The following is a 25,833-nucleotide window of genomic DNA, read 5'->3' on the forward strand; positions in this document are numbered from 1 at the left end:
CCAAACCTGCTCTGGAGGGTATCTTCAGCTCACCTTCTCACACTCCAATCCCCAATTCCTTCCAGGGTGGCTTGAAGTCACTTGTATATGTAAAGGTGTTTGTATCAGATGAGAATGACAACCGGCCTGAGTTCTACCCAAGGATATATGCAGCCAGTGTGAGCACCCAGAGCCCACCAGGCACAGCCATACTGAGGGTCAGTGCACATGACCCTGACCAGGGTCCCCATGGCACTCTCACCTACCGAATCCTGGCTGGGAACAGCCCCCCACTCTTTGCCCTGGACAAGGACTCAGGTAAAAAGCCAGGATACATCCCAACCCCCTGACATCTCAAAATTCCCTAAACTCGCCAGTCCTGAGATTTTCTCAGCTGCTGCCTATGATCATCCCATCCTACCAAGATTTCTCCAGGTCACTCCCAGAGTGTTCTCCTAACTTCCCCACGACATTGGCTGGGGCATCCCACTCACAGCTTCATTTCCCAGCCCTCTCACAAACAACAACCTCTCTTCATCTTCTGTTCTCCCCTTTGTCCTATGCCTTATGGTCTCCCTTCCACTCTTATTCTTTATTCCATATTTATATCCCGTGCCCCATGCCCTCTGCCTCCTACCTTCTATATTGTGTCTCATTTCCCATTCCATGTCCCCTGTGCTATGTCCTCTGTAACATAAGCCATTATCTTTGTCCTGTGTCCCCTGATTCTGTGTTCTGCTCCCTATGTTTTGTGTCCTGCTCTCTCCATCCCTCTTGTTCTTCCTCTCTATTTCCAGGGCTAGTGTCTGTGGCCTGGCCTCTTACTGGACGGGCTGATTCTGTGCAGCAGCTGGAGATTGGGGTCCAGGATGCTGGTGGCCTTCGAGCTGAGCCCAATGCCCAGGTCAACATCAGCATCATCTCTGGGCCTCTTGCACCTCCAGTCTTTGAACAAGTACAATATGTCTTCTCTCTTCTTGAGGATGTCCCTCCAGGAACCAGTGTGGGCACCGTACGGGCACACCACCCTCCAGGTAAAACATACCCTACCCAGTGCCACACACTAATACACTTACGTACATAGATGTACCATTTCCCCATCCCTTGGTAACATATTTACCTACTCACACGCACACACACACACACACACACACACACACACATTTATCCTGCATCAGTCAAATCAACAAGCATTTGTTAAGTGCTCATGGTAGCTATAATAATAGCTAACATTTATATAGGCCTTTCAGATTGCAAAGTATTTTACAGATATGGTCTTGTGTGATCCTCAAAACAACCTGGGGAGGTAGGTGCTATTATTATGCCCAGTTTACAGAAAAGGAAACTGAGGCAGGAAGAGATTAAGCGAATTGCCCAGGTTCACAAAGCTTTTAGGTATGTGAGACTGGATTTGAATTCAGGTCTTCCTAACTTCAGGTACAGCATTCTGTGCACTATGGAATCATCTAGCTGGCCTCTTGCCCACTAGTATGCCAGGCACTATGCTAAGTGCTAAAGATTTAAAGGCAAAAATAAAAATTTGTTCTCAGAAAGCCTGCATTCCATAAAGGGAAACAACACATTCTTTGAAAGTAAATGCAGAGTTATATAGGAGGGACAGTTAAAGTAGGGAGAATCAGAAGGGACCTTGTGAAAGAGGTGGTACTTGAGCTGGGAGAGAGAAGAGTTGGAATCACGCAATTAGACACATGTACATACTCATTGTCTTAGGTGTCACACACTCTCACTGCCAGCCTGGCACCACAAAACTCACACAACCTCCCTGGTGCCATACATTTATTCACACAACACATTTGCACACACTTTCACACAGTCACAACCCAGTACCACACACATTTATTTACATAGCATATTAATACACACTTGAAACTCTTGAGATACCAGACCCTTTCACACAGTCAGTACGTACTCACACATCCTTTCTTACCCTGATTCAAGTCACAATCCCCCTGTTTCTGGACCAAACCATTCTATGGTATGGAATAAGTCCAGATGAAATGGCCCTCCTAGACACATCTCTGGCCATGCCCATTACTGTGTGTCTCCCATGAGTTTAATATTGGGGGTAGCCTTACAGTTTCTCACTCCCTCTGGCAGGCCGCCCAGGCTCTGTGACCCTCACACTCTCTGGGGGAGACCCACAGGGCCTCTTCTCCTTGGATGGGGCATCAGGACTGCTGCGGACACGGCGTCTGCTGGACAGAGAGCGCTTGGGGCCAGTGCTAGAGCTGGAGGTGCGTGCAGGCATGGGGTCTCCCCCAGCCTTTGCCTTGGCTCGGGTTCGTGTGTTGCTGGATGATGTGAATGATAATGCGCCTGCCTTCCCTTCACCAACGGACACGGTGTGGCTGCCCCCAGATGCTGGTCCAGGAACACCTGTGTATACACTGCGGGCAACTGATCCTGACACTGGTACCAATGGCCATGTCACCTTTACACTAGTGGCTGGGGGAAAAGGAGCCTTTGCTGTGGACCCTGCCACAGGCCACGTGCAGCTGGTGAGGCCCCTGAGTGGGCTGGCCCATGAGCTAGAGCTGGAAGCACGTGATGGTGGCTCACCCCCTCTGACCAGCCGCTTCCTTCTTCGAGTAGCTGTGCAAGAGGCAGGGTCCAGGCCAGGATTAGGCACTGACACTGGGGTTGGAGGTGGGATCCTGAAGTTTGACAACCCCACTTATCATGTGGAGCTATCTGAAAATACAGCCCCAGGCACAAAGTTCCTGCAGGTGCGGGCACAGGGCCCTAAGGGAGGGCCCCCTATATCCTACCACCTGCAGTCAGATGGGGTGGGTACTACCTTTGGTGTAGAGGCACGTAGTGGATGGCTTTGGGTGCGTACAGCACTGGACCGTGAGGCCTGGGAAGTATACACATTGCCAGTCCTGGCTGTGGCTGGGGATGGACAGGGGAGTCTGACAGGCACAACCACTGTGAGGGTGAGCATCCGAGACAGGAATGACCATGGCCCCCGTCTCACTGAGGAGCCCACCTTCCTGGCTGTGGCTGAGAACCAGCCAGCAGGAACCACTGCAGGTCGCATTACAGCCACTGATCGAGACTCAGGTCCCAATGGGCACCTCACCTACCACCTACTGCAGCCACCAGATGAGAGTGGGGCCTTCCATATCCATCCACAGACAGGTAAGATGCCTGAAATCTCTGACCCTGTCATCACTTCTAACCTTTCCATAGTCACCTGCAGATCAGTGAGAATCCTGGTCCTTTCCACACTGACATAAAGATCTGTCAGTCCCCAGGAGCCTCTCATCCCAACTTTGACCCTTCTACATACACTACAAAGACCAGTGAAACCCTTTGGATCTCTTATCTGATTCCAGGTTCAAATCATTATGGAGAACTTTGTGGGATCCCCACCCCCATACTCCCACTCCCTTCACAGGAATTCTAACCCTGACCATGGCTCTGACCATAGAATCACCAGCTCAGAATTCAAAGGAACCTAAGGGGCCATCTAGTCCAGTTCATATATGAAAAGGAATCCTCTCTGCAGCTGTCTTTGAGAACTGGTTATCTTGCCTTGGTTTGAGGACATTCAGAAATAGAGAATAAATAACATGGAGTAGTGAATTCCCTTTCACTGGAGGTCTTTAAGTGAAAGCCGAATAAGCAATTCTCAGGAATGTTGTAGAGGGGATTTCTTTTCAGGCCTACATTGGCCTAAATGACCTGGGAAGTCCCTTCCCACTCTAATATTATATGATTCTATAAATTCACTAACCCCCTAGGGAACCTCTTTTCACTTCTGGACAGCCCTAATCATTAGAAAATTTTCCTTTGTGGAGATGAACTTGCCCCTCTGCAATCCATCCTCCCTCTCTTCCTACTATTGTTCCAAGTTCAGCTTTTAGGAACCCAGCTAATTTCCCCTTTCATATGAGTATGATTGTAGAATTTTAATTGAAAAGCTTTAATATCCCTCTCCCAAGTCTTTTTTTTTTCCTTCAGACTAAACATTCACAGTTCCTTTGATAGGGGCTCATGTATTTTGGTATCTAGTGCTCTCAAGATTCTGGTTACCCTCCTCTGAACCTTCTCCATCTTCTTCATGTGTTTGCTAAAATGCACCGGACTGATTTCAGTGCTCCAGTTGTGGTTTGAATAGGGCATAGTACACAGCAGAATACTTTCCTAGGCCTTGCCACCAGACCTCTCTTCATATAATCTAAGATCATGTTCACTTTTTATTTAATTTGAGCCTTAATTCAACTAAAATCCACAGAGTGTTGTTTTCTAAACTGTACTAAACTGTACTTTTAAAAAAACTATATAATGATACAAATCCTATACTTATACAATTGATATTTTTTTAAATCTAGGGTTAGAACTTTATACCTTTATCCTTATTAAATTAAATCTTATTAGATTCTCCCCAACGTTCTAGCATGTTGAGACCTGATTGTATTTTGACTCTTGCCTAATGTTAGCTGTCTCTTCTCGCTTTGTGCCATCTACAAATTTGTCTGTGCATGCAATCACTGTCTGCCTTTAAGCCACTGCTAAAAGGGAAAGTGAAAAGGACAGATCCCTGTGGCATTCCAGTAAAGACTTCCCTCCAGATTGACACAGACCCATTAATTGCTACTCTTTGGATTCATTCATTCACAGGATCATAGGATTTAGAACCTTAGAGACCATCTCCTCCAACTCCCTTATTTCACAGATGAGGAAACTGAAACCCAGGGAGGTTAATTGACTTGCCTAGGGAGGTTAATTGACTTGCACAGGGTCACACAGGTATTAAATAGCTAAGCTCCTTAAGATTTAAACCCTGGTATTCTGACTCTCCACAAAACATTCTTCCCTTTATACTATACTAGAACCAGTTCCATGTACACTTAATCATGCTCTCATCTAGCCCACAATTCTACATATTGTCCATATTTATATGTCATATGTCAATTTAATAATATTTTGGTATTAATATTTAATAACTAGTATTAATACTAAAATGTTTTCTATTATGAGAGACTTAAGTGCTTGCCAAAATATAGTTCTAGTATATCTACACAGCTTTCTCCACTTCACCTACTTAATAACCCTGTTGAAAAATGAAATTATATTAGTCTGGCATGATCTATTTTAGGTGAAGCTACGCTAGTTCCTAGATTACTGCTTCCTTTCTAAATTATTATAAACCATCCTTTTTACTGATTCTAGAAATTTACCAGGAATTAAAGCCCCCAAAACTGGAGTTTGAAGAATCTCCCATCTCCCTGTTTTTACAAACTAGGACAATGGATCAACAGTTATATTCACAAATTCACTCAGCCTCCAAGGATATATTTTGTCTTGGCCAAGTAGTTTGAATTCATTAAAAGTAGCTAGGCACTCTCATACCATCTTCTAGCATTTTAACTCCCTATTAATAATTTTTCTTCAATCTTTCTAAGTTCAAATATCAATGTCATTTGCAGAGAAAACAGAAGCCAAATAAGAGTTGAATAGTTCTGCCTTCTCTCTCTCTTTCATTACCAATGTCTTATCTACCCAAGCAATTGGTCCTGTCCCTTCTTTGAACTTCCTCTTGCAATGAATATAGCTAAAATAAAATAAAACTCTTTTTTTTTTTTAAACTTCTTCTTGGCATGTATTACCAGCTTCAGCTCATGTTGAATGTCAGTGCTCCTGGCCATATTATTATGGATCATTCTCTTGCTTTCATTTGGGGGGAGGTTATAACTTTTAAGGAAGAATCTAATCTGTACAGTGACCTATCTTTCATTGTTTTTCTTTAGGTAGCTCAACCAGTACCTTGAACACTGATACCACTGTCTCACTATTCCAAACTTTGGTCCTCTAGTTTTCTGAACCAAATTCTCAGAGCCCTAGGCCCTATACCTTCAATTCTCTGGCTTTCTGGATCCCCATGCTCTCAAACTCTGGTTCCCAACTCCCTAATTCCTTGGACTTCTCCTCTTCCAAGAGTCCTGCCCTTCAGCACCTTGAGTTCTGCCAAATACATTGGGCCCCAACTTCAGTCCCCCTAGTTCTGCGAACTCTGGACCCCTTAAATCCCTGGGCCTAGGCTGTCCAGTTCCCTTGGGTATCTCATTTCTTTTCTTCTCCCTTGCACTTCCCCTGTTCCCTCACTCCCCAGGGGAAGTAACCACACGACGTGGCCTAGACCGTGAGCAGCAGAGCAGCTACCAGCTCCTGGTACAAGTGCAAGATGGAGGCGCTCCTCCCCGAAGCACCACTGGCACAGTGCATGTCATGGTGCTGGACCTCAACGACAACAGCCCAACTTTCCTGCATACCCTGGGGGCGGCAGGAGGTGGCTTTCCAGTGCAGGTGAGATAGAATGGACTGGTACTCATAAATGTGAAGAGAGATGCTTCCCATGCATAGAAAAGGGATGGGAGTGCTCCTCACTCAGGGGATAAAGGGGGATCCCCATAAAGCTAAGAAGGGTACTTACAGTGGATCCAGGGAAAGAGGGGAAGGAATCGGTGTGCTAAGGGGAGAGACGGTGGATGCTGTCAGAAAATGAGGGGTTCCTGTTTGGTTATTGTTGGGTCCTTATGGTCAGTGTTACGATCAGGGTTGACCTTGTGTCCTCGTCTCATCAGGTATTGGAAGGCATCCCTCCTGGAACACTTGTCACCCGTCTACAGGCAAAGGACCCAGATGAAGGAGAAAACGGAACAATCCTGTACAGCCTGACGGGTATGAGGGTAGAGCTTGTGGGGACTGATCTGTCTGAGGACTGAATGATGAAGACTGAGGTGTCTGGTCACTCAGCTGTGTGGGGATTGAGTCTGAAGATTAAGCCTTGCCAATGCCTGAGCTGTGTGAATACTGGGTCGGTGTGGACAGTCATGTGAGTGCTGAGCTATATGGTTTCTGAAGTCACATGAGGCTGGACCACATGAGACCTGGGCTTGATAGAGGCTGGGCCAGATAGAGGCTAAGCCAGATAGGATACATATGTGTATATATATGTACACAAACACATACATATATATGGAATAAATACAAATAAATATTAGGTAACCAGGGAGAATCAGGAAAAGCTTCCTTTGTAGCAGATGGTGCTTGATATATGCCTGGAAAGGAATAAAGGATTCTAGAGGAGGAGGAGAGACGGGAGTGAATGTCAGGCACAGAAGATGGCCTTTGTAAATGCTTGCAGTCAAATCAGGCCAATTCACCAAGCATTTATTAAGCACTTACTGTGTGCCAGGCACTGTGCAAAGCACTGTAAATGGAAATACAAGCAGAGATGATCCCTCCCCTGAAGAAGCTCACATTTTAATGGGGGAAGATAATGCATAAAAGGGAGCTATGAAGAGGAGATGAGAGTGGGCATGGAGAAGAGGAGATGAGAGTGGGCATGGAGAAGAGGAGAAAGGTTCAAGAAGACATGGCTGATCTGGTCCTCCTCCTGGAAATGGAGGTTCTGGGAGGAACTAGCCAGTGAGAGATAGAGACAGAGACAGGGAGAGAGAGACAGAGATGGAAAGAGAGAGACAGAGAGACAGAAACAGAGACAGAGAAGGGGAGAGATAGAGATGGGAAGAGAGAGACAGATACAGACAGAGATGGAGAGACAGAGACACAGAAAGAGAGACAAAGACACAGATAGAAAGAGAGACAGAGAAAGAGACAGAGGGAGAGAAAGACAGAGATAGAGAGAGACAGAGACAGATGGAGAGAGAGACAGAGACAGAGATGGAGAGAGAGATAGAGAGGGAAAGAGAGAGATTTCAGGGGCAAGGATACTTCCAGTGTAAGGAATGGTCCAGGAGTGAAGTGAGCTTGCAGGTTACATGGTAGTGAGAACCCCATGGGAATGAATCTGCAGGGCAGCCTGAGTGAAGGAAAGATGCCAAGGACTGAAACCAAGGACTGCAGTCTGACTGAAGTCAGACTCTGTCATCAGCTTGTATGGAATGTAAGCAGTCCTGTACATGAAGAACAAGGCAAGACCAGTTTGGCTAGTCCATAGTGTGGGAAGGGGAGTCATGTATCATGGGATGAGAAAAGAGAGGTGGCAGCCAGGTTGTGAAGGGCTTTAAATGTCAAACAGAGGATTTTCTGTTTTATCCTAGAGGCAATAAATTGGGAGCTTCTGGAGTATATTGAGTAGGGGACTGATGCAGTCAGATCCAAGGTTAAGGAAAATCATTTTGGCAGCTGCAGTGCAGGATGGAGAGGGGAGAGACTTGAAGGAGGGAGAATGGTGAGGGAGTTTTCATGGTGTAGTTGTCTAAGGGAGGGGTAATGAGGGCAAGGACTAGCAGGGTGCCATGTGAGAGTACAGAACATGGGTCATAGCTGAGAGTGGTTGTGGAAACAGGAATGGTGAGATGACAGTTTTGTCCTTGCTCAAGAGCTCCCCAAAGAGCAACATGGGTCAGCAGTGGAGTTCCAGTGGAGCAGAAGATGGTGATAGGAGGCATTGCTTTGGAGATATCATTCTAAGACCTGTTTATGTGCTGTCTGGCCAACCATCTGGGAGTGATGTGCCAGTGAAATGAGACTTCTGTACCTGGAGGGTTGCTAGTCAGGTATCCTAAAAATAAAAGAATTAGCTGAGAGGGACCCATTTGGAGATGATGTGAGAAGAGAGAATGTGGAGGACCATCCAGGTGCAGGAAGTGAACCATCTTGGCCATCAGGATAACCTAAGACTCCTGGAATGGTGGCATGTCCTTGCACTGAAGTCCAGCATTAACCCTACCAATGGATGCCTTACTGTGGGTTGTAATGCCTGTTGAATTGAATTGAATGGAGTTAGCAGAGTATAATAGGTAAAGTTCTGAATATGAATTCAGGAAGACCTGTGTTCAAATCCTCCTCTTCCTGTAAAAGTTATTAGCTAGGTAACCATGGCACGTCTCGTTTTCTTATTTGTAAAATGATTATATTAATACCTTTACTCCCTACCTCATGGATTTGTAGGGAAGTTCAGTGAGGTGATGTATGTAAAACATTTTGCAGCTGTTTAAACTGCTACGTAAATAGTCTTTCAAAAAAATGATCTGAGGAACCAGCAGGAAGTGAAACTAACCAGTCAGCATCCCCAAGATGCTTGTGGTGAAGGCACAGACAGACCAACCAGGACTGGATCTATCAGCAGATGTGTCTCATTCATGGCAACTTAAGTTCTCCAGTGACATTACGTAAGACTTTGAATAGGACCGCATGCCTGAAACGAGGCTTTCCTGTAGCACTATCCTTCAGGCATCTCTGGACTAGCATACAGGTGTGGGTACAGATGCTGGTGTCATTTGACTCTCTTTCAGGTTTAAAGGTCTCAGCAATGTAGAGCACAGATATCTAGGTCCAGATGTGAGTGCCTTATGCCTGCTGCTGGCAGAGCAGATCCAGGGTCCAGCCTCAACTGAGCAACTGTGGGCATTTGTGGGCTATGGGACTACCTGCCAGGGGTGGAGGTAGAGGGGGAAAAGATCAGCTGAATGTTCAGCTTCTAGTTTTTGTGACAGGATATCTGGCCATCAGTTATAGAGTCCCTGGATAAAGTAGCCAACAAAGTTAATTCTGCTTAAAAATAATCAGATATTAGCAAAAACTAATGTGAAATGCAGCCTGGAGGTGTTCTAGACTCTTAAACCAATGTGGGTTCTTAGATTTAGAACTAGAAGGGACTGTAGATCCCATCTTGTCCTACCCTCTCATTTTATAAATGAGAAGATTGAGACCAGGAGAGGGATTTGTCCAAGATCCATTCAAGGTCATAGCATCAGTAGTGGAATTGGAATCCAGAACCAGTGTGTCTTCCATTGTGACCTACTGTCTCTTAGCAGTTTGCACAGACTGTGATGAAATACTGACCTCTCTCAAAGTGAGGTCTCCCTACCTCAAATGCAACCTCAACTACAAGTAGATTTCTAGCATTAACTTGTGGGAGAAGTATAACCAGGGCTGTGGCATGTGGGAGGGCAATGCAGCCTCTGAGAGGTGTTTATCTCCCTACCACCAGTGTGACTTTGACTACCTTAGTCTCTGCAATGATCTATTTATAAAGATCTGGATAGACCAAGATGGGAGCCAGGTTAAGATATTTCTTGCATTCACCCTTGAAATACTATCTCCTTCTTCTCAAACTGGCACTCATTCAAGCTGGCAGACATCTAGTTCTGGTGCCAACAAGTGGAAAGCCCAGACCAATTTTATCAAATACTAGGGTCCCAGAAGTAGATGAAAATGGTTGTGATATAAACCACTAACTATTCCCTCCAAAACCAGCTGGTCTTGGGAGAGATATTACTAGATGTAGAACCCGAAAGGCCTAACCTGGCACTTGCTCAGACTTTACTGGACTCAAGAGGCTGTTTTTTCATCTGCCACCCTCCCAGATTGTCTTTGGATTGCTGCCTTCCTGTTGGTCCTGTTTGCTCAATACCACCCGCTGGCCTAGTAAATTAGATATCAGGAGCCACAAATGTTAACCCCGAAAGGTGACATCATTTAGGGCCTTATAATAATCCACAGCTCTTTATTCTTTCCTGAGAAACTGCTGAGGTCTGGGGTGGGGGGAGAGAAAGAGGGGTACAGCTAGGGAAAAGGCAGCATTATGGATAAAATGCTCGGTCTGGAGTCATGAAGACCTGAAGTCAAATCTGGCCTCAGACCCTTAATAGCTGTGTTACCCTGGGCAAGTCACTTAACCTCTGTTGCCTCAGTTTCTTCGACTGTCAAATGAGGAAAATAATAGCACCTTCCTCCCAGGGTTGTTGTGAGAATCAAATGAGATAACACGTAAAGCTCCTTGCAAGCCTTAAATACTATTTAAATATTAATTAACTAGCTAGAGGGAATGAGAAGACTAGATGAACACCTCCTGACTGTTCTTTTCTAGGAATTCCTGCAGTCGTAGTCTCAGGCTTAGACAGTGAATAGCTTTGGCACTCCTAGAGCTAGGTTAGTGGAGCAGTCATAAAATTCTAGTTCAGCAGTGCTAAAAACGTCCCTGATATCTTTGACCCAAAGGGGAGTTGCAACTTGGTGTCTGATGGCATAGGACCACTCCAGGAAGCACAGGATGGTGGCCTTCCTTGGGTTCTATTCAGTGTCTAGATAAGACCATACCAAGCAACAGGCTGAAAAGTCTCACTTACTATCAATGATTTGTGGGGTTTCAGGGGCACTTGGTTTTACTGTATGAACTGGATCCATCAAATTCCAAGAGGCCCTGAAGTTCACCCACATGAAGATTCACAGAAGCTAGTGATCCAATGAAATCCACCTGTTCACGAAGCACTTTGTAAACCAAAAAGTGTCAAATATTATCGGGCACTTCTGTCTTCAGGGTCTGGGCCATGGTCAGGAAGAGATTTTTGCAAGAGCTTCAAGGCACCCAGGAGTCATAGAGAAAAGGGAAATTGAAATTTGAGAAAAATTTCTCAAATGAAAGAATGAAAAAGCATCTATCATGAACTGCATCTGAGAGCTAGTATTCCAAGCCAGGAGGAGGTCTACATGGAGCAGGGTCAGCAAAATTCTGTGGAGAGAGATGAACAAAGCATTGTCAACTCAAAGAATTCATGCAAACATTAAGTCTGAAATAGCCTCATTGTATGGCAGTGACAAGCTAGCCATACCCTTTCCTCCTTACTGCACTGTAGCCATATACCTGTGGGCCTACAGAGTTACTAAAAATCACAGTTCTCAGACCATCTAGAACAATTAACTTCATTGTTGTTGTATGTGGATCTTTGAGCAGTGACCAAACAGTTGGCACGCTACTGGGGGAGCAGAATTTCAAGCATGTGGACCATTCTAGAACCTCAGGCTGAAAGAGACCCAAGAGGGCATGTAGGGCATCTCTGCAGAATTGGAAATTCTCTCTACAACACCCACAAGCACAAGCCTCCAGTACCAGGAGGGGAACTAGCTCTTGAGGAAGCCCATGCCACTTAGGCACAGCTAGAGTCGTTAATGGTTTGATTTTCCCTTCAAGAAACCAAAACCTGTCTCTGCAGCTTCTGCTTATTGCTACTTAAAATAATATTTTAGATGAAGTCTGACCAAGATGGAGCACAGTGGAATTATCACTTCCCTATTTCTGCACACTGTTTCTATTAATGTAGCATAATGTTCTGTTAGGTTTTTTTTTTTTTTTATTTTGGGGGTGGGGCTGACTTCTGTTGAGCTTTAGGTCCACTAAGCTCTACAAATCTTTTTCATATGTTCTGAAGCCTAGCTATGTTTCCCCCATCCTGTACTTCTGTAGTTGATTTTTTTGAACCCAGGCATTGTGTTTTTTTGAACGCAAGCCTTGGCAAATTCTACCAAGTAAGAGAAACTTTGAGAATGGTCCAGACTGTTTACTGTCCAATAACCTGAATAGCTAACTCTGTACAACAAATGTAGTCAAAATGTACTTATAACCTACAAATTGGCACACTACTGGAGGAATAAAATTTCAAGTATGGAGAGGGGTCTTCTCACAGACTCACAGAATTTCAGACCTGAAAGGGACTTCAGAAGGCATATAGTACAACCCTACTAGCCCAGGAATTCTCTCTAAAATATCACCATCAAGCAGTCACATAGCCTCCAGAAATGGGGAGCTAATTAGCTCCTGAGATAGCCCTTTCTAGTTTTCTAATTTTTTATATTGTTAGATTTTTTTTTAACTTAAATGGAGTGAAAATCTGGTTGAACTTGTATTTCCTAAATACAAGTCCCTAAATCTTTTTCAATGAACTGTTGCCTAGCTATGCCTCCCCCATCTTATATTTGTGCAGTCCTTTTTTTTTAACCCAAGTGTAGGAATTGGTTTAAAAACAAAAATTGTAGTAAAAAATCACCAATGACATAGCAGGTGACACACTTTTAAGTATTTGCTATGGGCCAGGCACTGTGCTAAGTGCTAAAGATACAAAGAAAGGCAAAAACACTATTCCTTGACTTAAGGAGTTCACAATCTAAAGTCTAAAGTCTAATTAAGTAATATAAGATCTATACAGAGAAGACAGAATGTGATCTCAGAAGGAAAGGCTGTAGTAGCCTGATTATCCAATAAAGTGCCTGTAGAAAGTCAGACTGTATATGAAAGTTCTACCCCAGAGGCTCATTATGGCATGGAGGTAACTGAGTTTTCAGAGGCTGTACCAGAACAACACAAGCTTTGGCAAGTTCTACCAAGTAAGAGAAACTTTGAGAATGGTCCAGACTGTTTACTGTCCAATAACCTGAATAGCTAACTACAGAGCAGTTGATCATCAGCAGTTTAGCCATGAAGGGATGAATTCTTTGATCCTGGCAACCCATGGAACAGATAACAGTACAAAATGACCCTAACTACTAAGCAAATCCCTTCCTCCCTTCCTACTTTCCTTCCTTCTGCCTTTCTTTCCTCTTTCTCTCTTTCTCTTTTTCTAGGCTGGATCTCCCTATCTCACCCAGGCTGAAAGCTCAACAGCCACTGATGGACCCAATAACACTATTAATTGGCACAGGACCTTTAACCTGGTGGTTTCCAACCTGGGCCCCTTTGCCCTTTTGTAGGCAGCCTGGTGGCCCCTGCTCCTAGGACTTCACCATATTGGTGCTGAACTTAGTGCCAACACTGGATGGGCTTTAGCCCTACTGTAACTCAAAACTCCTGAGCTCCAGCAATCCATCCACCCCCACTTCAACAATAGCAGTAATTACTATGCCTGGTTCCTTTCTGTTTCCACGTTGATTATGGTGAACTGGTGGAAAGAGATCATAGGAGTATAGTAGCTCCAGAGCTGGAAGAGATCCCTCAAAGGTCAACTTGACCAATGTTTTCATTTTATAGAGGAGGAAGTAAAGGTCCAAGAAGGCAAAATTACTTGTCACGAGCCATACAACCAGCCACTGGAAGAGCCAGGAATTGAACCCAAGGCCTACAAAGGCTGTACTCTCTCCATTACACTATCTTGCCATTGGGAACCAAGTATCACAAGTTTCAGTCTATCTACATTCATTCATTTAATTTTGATAGGCAGCCAGGTGACACAGTGAGTAGCACAGGGCCTAGAATCAGAAAGATCTGATTTCAAATCTAGCCTCAGACACTAACTAGCTGTGTGACCCTGGACAAGTCACTTAACCCTCTTTGCTGCAGTTTCCTCTTCTGTAAAAATGGACTAGAGGAGGAAATAGCAAACCCTAAATGGGGTCATGGAAACAAGTGGACAGCAAATTCTAAATTTGTTTTCTGTCCAACAGCTAACAAAAAGCCATACTCCTAGAGAAACTAGACCATATCCATATTGACCTTTTTAATATAAATAAAATTGGAAGACTTCAATGGAAGTTGCCACTCTATAGTGGCTAAAGAATTTTCCTTAAAAAAGCAAATGAAGGAATGGCCAGAGTTGGTTTCATCTTGTACCTAAGGACAGGAAGCATCATTACATGGAACATTTAATTATCTGATCCTTCTATGCTTATTTTGAACATAAACAGGACTATCCATGAAGAAAGCTGCAACTTATTTTACCTACATTGCTTGTAGGAGATGAAGGAGAGAAGTTCCATAAAAAACTTGACAAGATTCTTCAAACCAAGTCAACATATTCCTCAGTGACTTCAGTGTGAAGGTGGACCCAGGAGAGGATGGTGGGAATTATCTTGGAAAGTGTTTTGGAAGTGTAAGATGGAAGGGGCCATGCATTCATGAATTGCCTAGAGGCTTTAAAAATGTTTGGTTTCAGGAAGAGTGGGAAAGTGATAGCCATGGTAAAGAAGAACCACAGCAAAAACAAATAAATAAATAAGGGGGAAGGGGGAAGAAGTAAGATTGATTATATATAAGCACATCAGGGTGACTGGTTGCTAATTTAGAAGTCATTTTGGACTCACTTCTCTGTGTATAATCAAATTATTGATTAGTTGGAATACAAGCTAAAATGAATACCTCATTAGGGTAGAAATTAGAGAAAGAAGTTATGTGCAATTGTAGTATTTCCTGTCACATTTATTTAAATGGGTTGTCAAATCTGAAAATTGGGAAATGGCCTTAAAGAGGAACATTGACTCTAGTTGTCATTACTTCTTATAGAAGGTTAATAGAGGAGTCTCCACAATGAGGAGGGTAATGGAACCAGGAGACCACATCACCAGTAGATACTCCATCTCCTTGCTAGACAGAAAGACCTGAAGGTCACGCACAGTGCTAGGTTGGAAAGCAGGCTCATTTGTGAGGCATTGTTGATGATGGTGACAAAAGGATGGAAGTAGAGTTGAGTTGTGTCATGGGACAGTTAGGAATAATGAAGAAAGGTTGTGCATGTGGGTGGCTTTGCCTTTGTACTATCTGGACTAGATCATCCCAAGGGCATTTATTAATGGCGTTTGGAGAGAAGACGTAGTACAGGACTTCTAGACTTACTATTCCAGTCTGTTTTCATGATCAGTGGAAGTGGAGCCAACCTACTTTGCTCATAGATCCTTTAGTTTTTCACATTCTCATACAACCTTCCAACATTGACTGTTTGTGTGTTTTTAATCATATTTGCCATCTTGAGAGGGGTGAGGTAAAAAAGAGTTGTTTTCATTTTAATTTCTCTTATTAGAAGTGATTTTAAACCTTTTCATATGGTTGCTGGTTATTTGAAATTCTTCTTCTGGAAACTGCCTATTTGTTATAATTGGTATTACCTATCTGTGTTCATTCTTTACATAACTTGGATTTTTTTTATACTAAATCTGTGGTTTCATTAGCACAAGGAGCTCCAGGTTTCATTAGCACAGCTCTTTCTGTGCAGGTCAGCAATTTAAAGTCTTAGAGAGTTGCCTGGAACACTGAAAGGTTAGTGACTTACCCAAGGTCACGTAAGTAGTATGTGGCAGAGGGAGCATTTGAACTCAGGTTTTTCTGACTCCAAAGCGACTTGTCTATCTGCTCCATCATGCTACCTCTCTTGAATATGAGACTTTATTGAAGTTACTTGATGCCAAGTCCCCCCTCCCCCATTGACACCTTCCCTTCTTATCCTACTTACATTGAATTTGTCCATCTATTTGTGTAAAAACTTTTTTTAAGCAATTAAAATTGTTTCATCCTTTATGAGCCCCTCTATATCTGGGCTTGGTTAAGAATTCTAGCCTTACAGTTAGGGGAGAAATTTCTAGAGTTGAGCTGACAGATGAGGTTCACCCCTACCATCCACATTTTCTGTTCTTGTTCCTAAGCCCCAGTTCAAGATGGCTGGAAGAAATCACAGATATTTGCTTATTGGGTCTACTACAAGTTCAAATCATCCTTCATCCCTGTTTTGCAATCCTTGTATCACTCTGCCTCATCACACTATTTGCAATCATTGTTCCAAACGTCTCCTTCAAGCCTTTGACTTCACCAGCACCCTTTCAGTAGATGACTTCTATCTAAATGAGAATTGAAACTATTAATTTTCTTCAGATGCAACAATATGTACATATATTGGCACATACAAAATAAATACCCAGTATTTTTGAAAAAATTAATTCTAGCTTTAAATGTGAAAAGCATTTCCTTCCATTTTCCTCTTGAGAAAATAAGTAGACCAGTCATATAAGAGTAAAGGATAACAAATATATTATGGGTGCTACACTGGCACCCATGAGATGTAAAAAGACCGAAAGGAATTCCCTCCAGTAAATTGTATATCTGTGCTGGAGGATCTGTTGGAGAACAAAGAGGGAAAAAACCATGCATGATGGGAATAGGTTGAGATCTATACCAATGGAGGGGATATTCACATTATGATCACAGATCCATTAAATATAATATACATGTTCATCATGCTATCATTTATATCAGCCATTTTAATAGGTTCTGTTTCCTTTTTTCTGTATCATAGAAATTTCCAGAAATAGCTCTTCCTATGAGCTTCCCCTTGTTAAAAAAGAAAAATGCCTACAAACCAACCACCAAAAAGAAGGAGTTAAGTTCCCTTATCTCTTTTCCAGAACTAAGATTGGTCTATACAATTACTCAGTGTTAAGACTTCCTTTCAGTGGGTTTTTATAAAAATTTTTCATTTTTGTAGTCAATATGTATATTGTCCCTCTGTTCTACTTATTTCACTCTACATCAGCTCATACAAATCTTTGTTTCTCTAAATTCCAGATATTTATTTTTTACAATGAAATAATATTTTTTTTATATACTAGAATGTGCTCAGCCATTGCCATAGCCCTTGATGGGTACCCACTTTGTTTTCAGATTGTCACTATGACAAAAAAATGATACTATGAATATTTTGGTGTATACTGTATCAGGTCTTTGATTTTTTTTTTTGGCCCAAATGCCCAATAATAGAATTTCTGGGTAGGAACAGCTTAGTGACTTTTCTGGAAAGATTCTAAATTTTTTTCTCCGAATGGTTGAGCTAATTCACAGTTCCACCAATAGTATATAGTGTATCCTATCTTCTTATAGCTCTTCCAATATTAACTATTTCCATTTCCTATTATCTTTGCCAATTTGCTCATTAAGAGGTTTTCCACCAGTTATGTGTGGTCCTCTCTATTAAATTTCAGAACACTTATAGGCACTGATACAGAGTAAAGTGAGCAAAACCAGGAGAACAGTTACTAATATGGAGTAAAATGATTATAACCAAGAAACAATTTCTATAATATTAACATTATTGTAAAGATAATCAAATTTGAAAATCTTAGGACTTTTATTCAATACAATGACCAACCACACATCTAGAGAACTTATGATGAGGTGATAAGCTTAGAGTGTAGATAATGGCATTTGGGGCAGAGTGGAGGGGAAAGAGAGGTGGCAGGACACAGCTTATTGAGGAATTTGTTTGACTTGACTACACAAACTTGTAATGGGATTTTTCTTCTCTTGTTTTCTCATTGGAGGTCAGAGAGGGATGTAAGAGGAAAAGAAGCTGTATCTTCATTTTAAAAAAATTGAGAGATATCCAGGTGGTACAGTGGATAGAGTATGATCTTTGGAGTCAGGAGGACTCGAGTTCCAGTGTGGTCTCAGAAACTTACTAGCTGTATGACCTTGGACAAGTCACTTCATCTCTGCCTGACTCAATTTCCTCAGCAATAAAATGGGGATAATAATAGCCCATACTTCCTGGACTTGTTATGAGAGGATTAAATGAGATATTTATAAAGCACTTAGTGCAGGGTCTGACACATAGGAAGCATTTAATAAATGTTTGTTTCCTTCCTGTCTTTCTCCTACATTGTCCTCCCATTAAAGAAAAGAAAAACAAAACTTTTACAACAAGGAATAGTTAAGCACTTCAGATTCTCACACTGACCATCTGGCACCACCACCACCCCACCCCCAACATACATCTCAATCTATTCAGTGAATCCTATCACTTTTCTGTCAGGAGAAGAGCAACATGCTTCATCATCATTCCTGTGGACACGACTGGTCATTGCATTGATCAGAGTTCTTAAGTATTTCAAAGCAGTTTGTCCTTATAATGTTGTTATTGTTCATGCAAATGTTCCCAGGTTTCTCTGAAACTCTCATTTCTTACAAGACAGTAGTATTCCATTATATTCATTTGTCCAGCCATTCCCAATTGATCTCCATCCCTTTGGTTTCCAATTTTGCTACCATGAAGAGAGCTTCTATAAATACTTTTGTTCATAGGTTCTTTTTTCTTTGATCACTTCGGGATATTGATCTCCCAGTGGTGGTGTTGCCAGATCAAAAGATATACACAGTTAACCTTGAAGCCTTGACTCTAAATTGTTTTCATGATATGCAACAATTCATAACTCCACCAACAGTGCATTAATGTGTCTATTTTCCTCAAGGACCCTCCAGCATTGATCATTTTCCTTTTTTGTCAATTCTGCCAATCTAATGGGTTCAAAGTGGAACCTCAGAATTGCTCTAAATTGCATTTCTCTAATTTTTAGTGATTTGGAATGAGGTTTTTTTTTTTCCTATTGACTTGTATTCCTTCCTACTTGTGCATGTCCTTTGACCATTTATCAACTAGGTAATGGCTTTTATTTTTATAAATTTGAATCAGTTCCCTATATATTTTTGAAATGAGGCCCTTACCAGAGAACCAATGCAGATTTTCCTCCACCCCCAGCTACTGTTTTCCTTCTATTGCAGAATGTTGTTTCTGTTCATGCAAAACCTTTAAATTACATCATAATTGTCCATTTTGTCTTCTTTGGTTCTCTCTATTCCTTTTTGGTTATAAACTCCTCCCCATCCATAGATCTGACAAGTAATTTCTTTCTTGCTCCTCTAAATAACTTAGGGTATCACCCTTTCTGTCTAAGTCATATATCTCTTTGGAGTTTATCTTGATATGTGGTATGAAATGATGCTTCATACCTAGTTTTTACTAGACTGAATTCCAGTTTCCCAACAATTTTTATTGAGTTTTTATCCTGTTAGTTTGAAGTCTTTAGATCAGTTAAGTACTGGACTATATCTCTCAAGATCTTTTTGGATCCTCACTGCTATCCATATACAACCTCTCTCTCTCCATTTTTTTTTTTGTGTCACCTGAAAATTTGATAAGCATACCATCAATGACTTTGTATAGATCAATGATAAAAGATTAAATAGCATAGATTCCTAGGGCATTCTACTAGAGACCTCTGTCCCGGGTTAACCTTTCTCCATTTCAACCAATTCCTTATCATCTTAATAATGATATCATCTTGTCCACATTTCTTCATCTTGTCCACAAAGATATGATGAGAGAATTTTCCAGATGCCTTGTTGAAGATCAAATACATTTGTGTTCATAGCATTCTCCTTATCTTCCTGTGCAATCTGTCAAACAAGTAAATGGGGTTAGCCTGGCAGAACCTGATCTTAATTATACCATGCTAATTATTGCTGATTTCCTTCTCACTTTCTAAATACTCACAAAACAAACTTTAAATAATACCCCCAATTAGTTTTCAAAGAATTGAAATCAAAATGACTTCACCTTATTCTCCTTTTTGAAATTCAGGTCAATATTTGCCCCCTGTCCAGTTCTAAGATGCTTCTCCCCTTCTCAGTGATTTTTTTCAGAGATCACTTAAAACAATTCAGCAACCACATGCCTCAGTTCTTCCAGTACCCTGGAATGTTTTTCATCTGGTCCAGGAGATAGGGATTTATTGAAGACACTTAGTGCTCTCTTCCTGTATTCTCACTTAACTTAGGTTTCAGCTCTCTGTGGATTGTTTTGTTTTCTGTCCTTTTCAGTTAGAGATTGTTTCCACTGGTAGAGAAAACAAGAAGAAAGTAATCATTGATTAGCTTTGGCTTCTCCTTTTTGATGTTAATATCTGAGGATGCCAAGCAAAAAGACAACTAATTGTCTCTCTAAAGCTCTTTTTAGAAATGATTGATTGAACTCCTGAACAGTAAGAGAGCATCAGGATAGCCTCTTGACTCTGGTAATCAGTGGAATGGAGTTGTGGAAGCCAAACACCTGGAGGCTTTTTGGCAAAGTGTATTGGAAACAGAATTTGAATTCTCAATACTGGAGAAGAGAGACTGTGTGGGAAGAGAGAGAGCAATTATCTAATCCATGTGTGCAAATAGTGAGGCTGTGTTGTCACTGGGTGTGAATGTGTGTTGTGAGTAGGTGTGTCATTTGGGTGTGAATACCTGGGCAATTTGAGAATACTTTCAGGCTTTGAGTGTGGACCTTCAGAAGGTTCAAGTTGTCTCAATGAGAAAACTTCCATTTAGGGTACATAAGAGTCATTAATAATAATAACAACAATTGGTCTTCTTCAAAAACCAAGGATGAATCCCAGTCATTAGTAAGGATGGTGTGGGAAGGTGCTAATGGCAATCCCTGTGGAGTAATTCAAAAATCTGGAATCTATGAGGCTAAAACACCGATATCTGGTTGGCACCATTTGGAGCCCCCTATTTGGGGAAAGAGAATACCCAATGTGGTATAAATAGGCACAGAATTAGAGAGAGTGTATATCAAGGAATAACCATCATCCATGCTGAATTCTTTCCTACCATGTATCTACCTTCTGTACCCAACATCATAGAAAAGGTATTTGTTCTTAGCTTTAATGTTCTTGGCGTTGTTTTTTCAGGTCTCTGACACTCTTATATTTTTTAGTCATGCTATAAATTCAAAAAGAAGGCATGCTTTAGTTAGAAGGATGACTTGAAAGTTCTCTTCAAAAAAATGAATAATCTTATTGCTTGAGTTGATTTTATCATGCCCCCAAAGGCAACAAGAAAGAACATTCCATGGCCTCTTTGTCAGTGTTCTTTAGAAGCCTAAACAAACAAACCACCATGAGGATAGTGGCAGCTTATGCATCAGCTTTGATTTTAGAGGATGAAGAAATAGAGAGCTCTGTGAAGAAGGAGCTTGACAAGATTCTCCAAACTAAGTCATTGTGTACTTTGAGATCTGGTGTCTTCAGTATGAAGAGCACAGATAAGATGGGGAAAAACTGTGCTGAAAATGGTTCATTCAGGGGCAAGAAATAGAAGAAGGCAAATATTTATATTCAGATCAATTAAACGAAGATTTATTAAGTACCTACTATAGTTATGACAGATGCTAGGCACTGCGTCTCTGTACTGGAGAAGATTTGCACTTGTATATTATAATAATAATAGCTAATGTTTAGACAGCACTTACAATATGTGAGACAGTATGCTAAGTACTTCCTAAATAGTTCATTTTATCCTCACAACCACTGTGGGAGATAGATTCTATTGTTATTTCCATTTTACAGTTGAGGAAACCAAGGCAACCAGGTTTAAGTGACTTGCCCAGGGTCACACAGCTAGTAAGTGTTTGAGGTCACATTGGAACTCAGGTCTTCCCGACTCCATGCCTGGTTCTTTATGTACTGCACCACCATGTCTTAAAAATTTTCTTCAGAAGAAAGTGCTGGAAGATGTTAGACATGGTAAGAACAAAATATCATTAAAAAAACCAAAACTGACTGTGAAGAGAGAAAATGACTGATTACCAATTGAGCAATTATTTTGAAACTAGCGTTGCGTCAAGATAATAAGCGTTTCTTAAGAACTTACTACGTGCCAGTAGGCATTGTGCTGAGCACTGGATGTAGAAAGAGAGGCAAAAAACAAAGTCTGTTCTGATGGAAGAGATACCATGCAAACATGCATCCGAGATAGAGCCAGGTAAAACTGGAGGCGAATGCAGAGGGAAGGGACTAGCACTGAGGGAGATCAGGAAGAGCCTTTGGCAGCAGATGGCATTTGTGATGAGCTTTGAAGAAAACCACAAGGTAAAGTGAAGAGAAAGAGAATTTCAGGCTTCAAGTACAGCCAGATAAAAGACAAATTCAGGAGATGGAGGGCCAATCACTCACCAGCAATTATTAAGCACCTACTGTGTTCCAGGCATGATGCTAACTGCTGAGCATATTCCCCTATACACACACACACACACACGCACACACACACGCACACAAGGCAGGAAAAAATAAAGCAAAACAATTCCTGCTGTCAAAGAGCTCACAAATATAATGAGAGAGACAACATATCATATAATCAACCATGTTCAAACAAGAGGTTTATAAACTTGGGTACAGTTTCAGAGGGAACATGATCTTACTAACTGGTTGATGTAAGATCAAAATAAACACCAAATTATAAAAATGATTAATGATAAGATGACACAGTGAGGGATTTTACAGCTCAAATTCAACCTATTTAAGACCTTAAAAAAGGGAAATGAATAACATAAAAAACTTAGATGATGATTATCACCATTTTATAGAAAAGAATCAAAAGCAGTTGCCAGAATAACAAAGCAGAAAGAAACCAGAAATCATCCCAGTCTGCCAAGACTTGGTTTCTTTGATAAGCACTGAGAATGATGCTTAACTCTAATAGATCTGGGAGACTGCCATAGTAAAAAAAACCAAAACACAAGGGGGCTGGACTAGATGATCTCTGAAGCTTTTTCCAGCTCTAAAATCTATAGTTCTGTTTGTACTCATCTCTAATGATATGGAGTGGGATCCTTCCATATTTGCGTATCCCATGTGGCTTTTGTTCACATCCTTCCATACAATCTCCACTTGTTATCTATCCAACATGCTGGTTGGGACTATAGCTGTAGATCCTTGCATAGCTCTTGATGAATCCTAATCCTAACTATGTGACTGGCCCATTTTTTTTCCTAGTGATATATTTCTCCGATGATATCTTTATGCCACTCCTGTTCAACAATTCTGAATTTATAACATGTTGCAAGCCTCTGATATATAACTAGTATATGCCTCTTCAATTCCCTTTTAGTGATCCTCAAATTTAATTCCTTGGAAACCATGGCATTCCATGATTTGAAATAAAAATATAATAATGCCAGGAGAATATTATTGTTTAAAAAAAGATGAGCCTGTATTTCACAGAAAAAGAAATTATTAGTTTAACTTTGTTCAGTGGCCAACTATAATACATAATATACTGTATGTGTGCAAAAGGTGCAAAATATAAGTTCTGTGTGAGGTCCAAGGAGGAATGATATTTTGGATGAGTGCACCAGCTTTTGATGTCTTACAGGGCTCAATGTTCTGGTGCCAGTCTTGTGGCCTTATAGCTTCTATCTCTTAAGATTCACTCTTGACACAAAGTTACACATTGGAAGTTTTCCTCACTCTCTTGGTGTTTAACCTTTGCCTCAGAAACCTAGGATGATGGATGTGTGGTGCTATTGCCCAGTATGTTGAGATACTCAATTCACAATGTTACACAGTAAAGTCTTACTTAAGAAGAGGAGACTTAACAATTGTCTGTATCAGAAAAAAATGTTAATTCATATTTCTTCTTTGGAAAACTTTGTTCACATCTTTTGATGATGTTTATTCGAGAACGCTTCCGTCTTCATGACTGGTATGAGTTCCTATGTATTTTGGGTATCAGATGTTTATTAGAGATGCCTATTCAATTTTTCTTCTCAGACTACTTATTTCTTGTGGCTATATTTATTTTATCTGTGCAGAAGTTTTGGTTTTAAATAAGGTAAGTAGTCTATTTCATCTCACAGCATTTCTTGTGTCACAACGAATATGACCTTTTTTCATTTTGTGACTTTTTAATATTTAGTTCGTTTGTCCGTTTGGAATTTCTGTAGTGTGTGGTATAGATTGCTCTGCTAAACCCATTTTCTTGCTAGCTAGCTATTCAGCTTTTTTCTAGCATTTCTTGTTGAATAGAAAATACTTTTCCATTTTAAAAAAGTGGGAAGAAGAAAATTCTTTGAATGGGCTCTTGGAAAGTAAAAGTGAGTCTTTTCCTCTCTGAACTCTTTGGGGTACTTGCTTAGTAAAAACATCACTGAGTCAAAGGGCATGCACAGTTTAGTGATTTGGGGGACATAATTCCAAATTGCTGTCATTCTTTAACTAACAAACAAGGGAGTGAAATAAAACTGTAAGTAACACTTGGTATGTAGCCCATGTGACACTTGACACACTGTGGTAAATAAGCAACCTGTTACCAGCTCATGGGCCACCTTCCTCAAGGTTAGATAAGATGTTAATATTGTAATTTTCTTTTCCACGTAGCAAATATGCTTAGTGAAACAAAACAAATCCAAACAGTTGCCATGTCCAAAAACGTATATGTCTGCACCTTGGTCCTGTGACCTCTCTGTCAGAAGGTCTTCATCATCAGTTGTCTGGATTACATTTCATTCTTAAACTTCAAAGCTGTTTTTCTTTACTGTGTTGCTGTTGCCGTGTCATACATTCTCCTGGTTCTGCATCAGTTCACAGAAGTCTCCCCAGGTTTCTCTGAAACCATCCTTTTTTGTTATTTCTTACAGTAAATAGTATTTCATTACATTACCAGAGCATCAGGCAGCTCCCTCCATTCTGGTTTCTCCTCTGGTCCTGTCCCACTCCTAGAAGACAGCACCAGGATTGTCCCAGGCATGCCAGAGGATGCTAAAATAAATTTTCCTCTTTGCCATGAGGGAAAGATTTCCCTGGTGTCCCTCATCATCAAACAAGCAACCAGTATTTGTGAAGCACATACTAAGTGCTACAGATACAAATGCAAAAGATGAGTCAGACTTCTCTTTATGGACATTCCCTTAAAGGGATGTCCAGCCCTGCACTTCATTATCTCTTTGGCACCCAAGATTCAGAAAATCCAGAAGAAAGAAAATAAAGGCAATGAAACCAGAACTGCTGTGATCAGAGTTCCATGGGGACTGGAACCTAGGAGGACAGAGCCTTATAAGAATGCCATCTTAGCCTTATAGTAACTGAAGTGTGAGGCTGATCTCTGTGAGGACAACACATAGTGACTGAAGATATGCAGACTTTGAATCATGGAGCCTGAGCTTTGTGGGGATAGCGTTCTGACTCAGGTCACTTGTTTGGCTCTTGGGCTCAGACCTGGGCCTTTTCTTTTCTCTGTCTTCCCAGGCCCTGGCTCAGAGCTATTCTTGCTACACCCTCACTCTGGAGAGCTAAGCACAGCTGGGCCCCTGAGTCGATTGGAGAGGCCCCACTACGTGCTAACAGTGAATGCTCAGGACCAGGGAAGTCCCCCCAGAAGCACCAGCCTCCAGCTGCTCCTGCAGGTACCTGAGCCACCAGTCCCCCAAACCTTCCAATGTCAAAGCTTCCATTTGCTCAACTCCAAACCCCAATTTATCAACTTCAAGTCTCCCTCCCCCAACTTTAAGTCCCAATCTCATCATTTCTAGTTCCCCCAAATTCCCAAACCTCTCATTCCTAACCTCATACCTACCATCTCAACTCTGAATCTCCCAAACCAACTGTCTCCAAACCCTCTGTCCCCAAATTCCATATCCCTCTATCTTTAAACCTCTTGGACCCCTTCACCCTTAAACCACCATCTCAGTTTTCATGCCCAGCATCTCTCAGCCTTATATGCCTCTGTCC

General features: G+C 41.5%; 1 protein-coding gene across 1 annotated transcript in view; it reads left to right on the forward strand.

Moving 5' to 3' along the window:
• The window catches only part of DCHS1 (dachsous cadherin-related 1), an 84,366-nt gene that overhangs the window by 36,170 nt on the left and 22,363 nt on the right, over positions 1–25,833 (forward strand). The window contains exons 4-9 of the mRNA XM_072610124.1: positions 66–297; positions 777–1,013; positions 2,098–3,141; positions 6,119–6,312; positions 6,591–6,687; positions 25,351–25,508. Of these exons, the coding sequence (XP_072466225.1) occupies positions 66–297; positions 777–1,013; positions 2,098–3,141; positions 6,119–6,312; positions 6,591–6,687; positions 25,351–25,508 (1,962 nt within the window). The remainder of the gene's footprint in view (positions 1–65; positions 298–776; positions 1,014–2,097; positions 3,142–6,118; positions 6,313–6,590; positions 6,688–25,350; positions 25,509–25,833) is intronic.

The sequence above is a fragment of the Notamacropus eugenii genome, chromosome 5, assembly GCF_028372415.1.
Source record: "Notamacropus eugenii isolate mMacEug1 chromosome 5, mMacEug1.pri_v2, whole genome shotgun sequence".
Lineage (NCBI taxonomy): Eukaryota > Metazoa > Chordata > Mammalia > Diprotodontia > Macropodidae > Notamacropus > Notamacropus eugenii.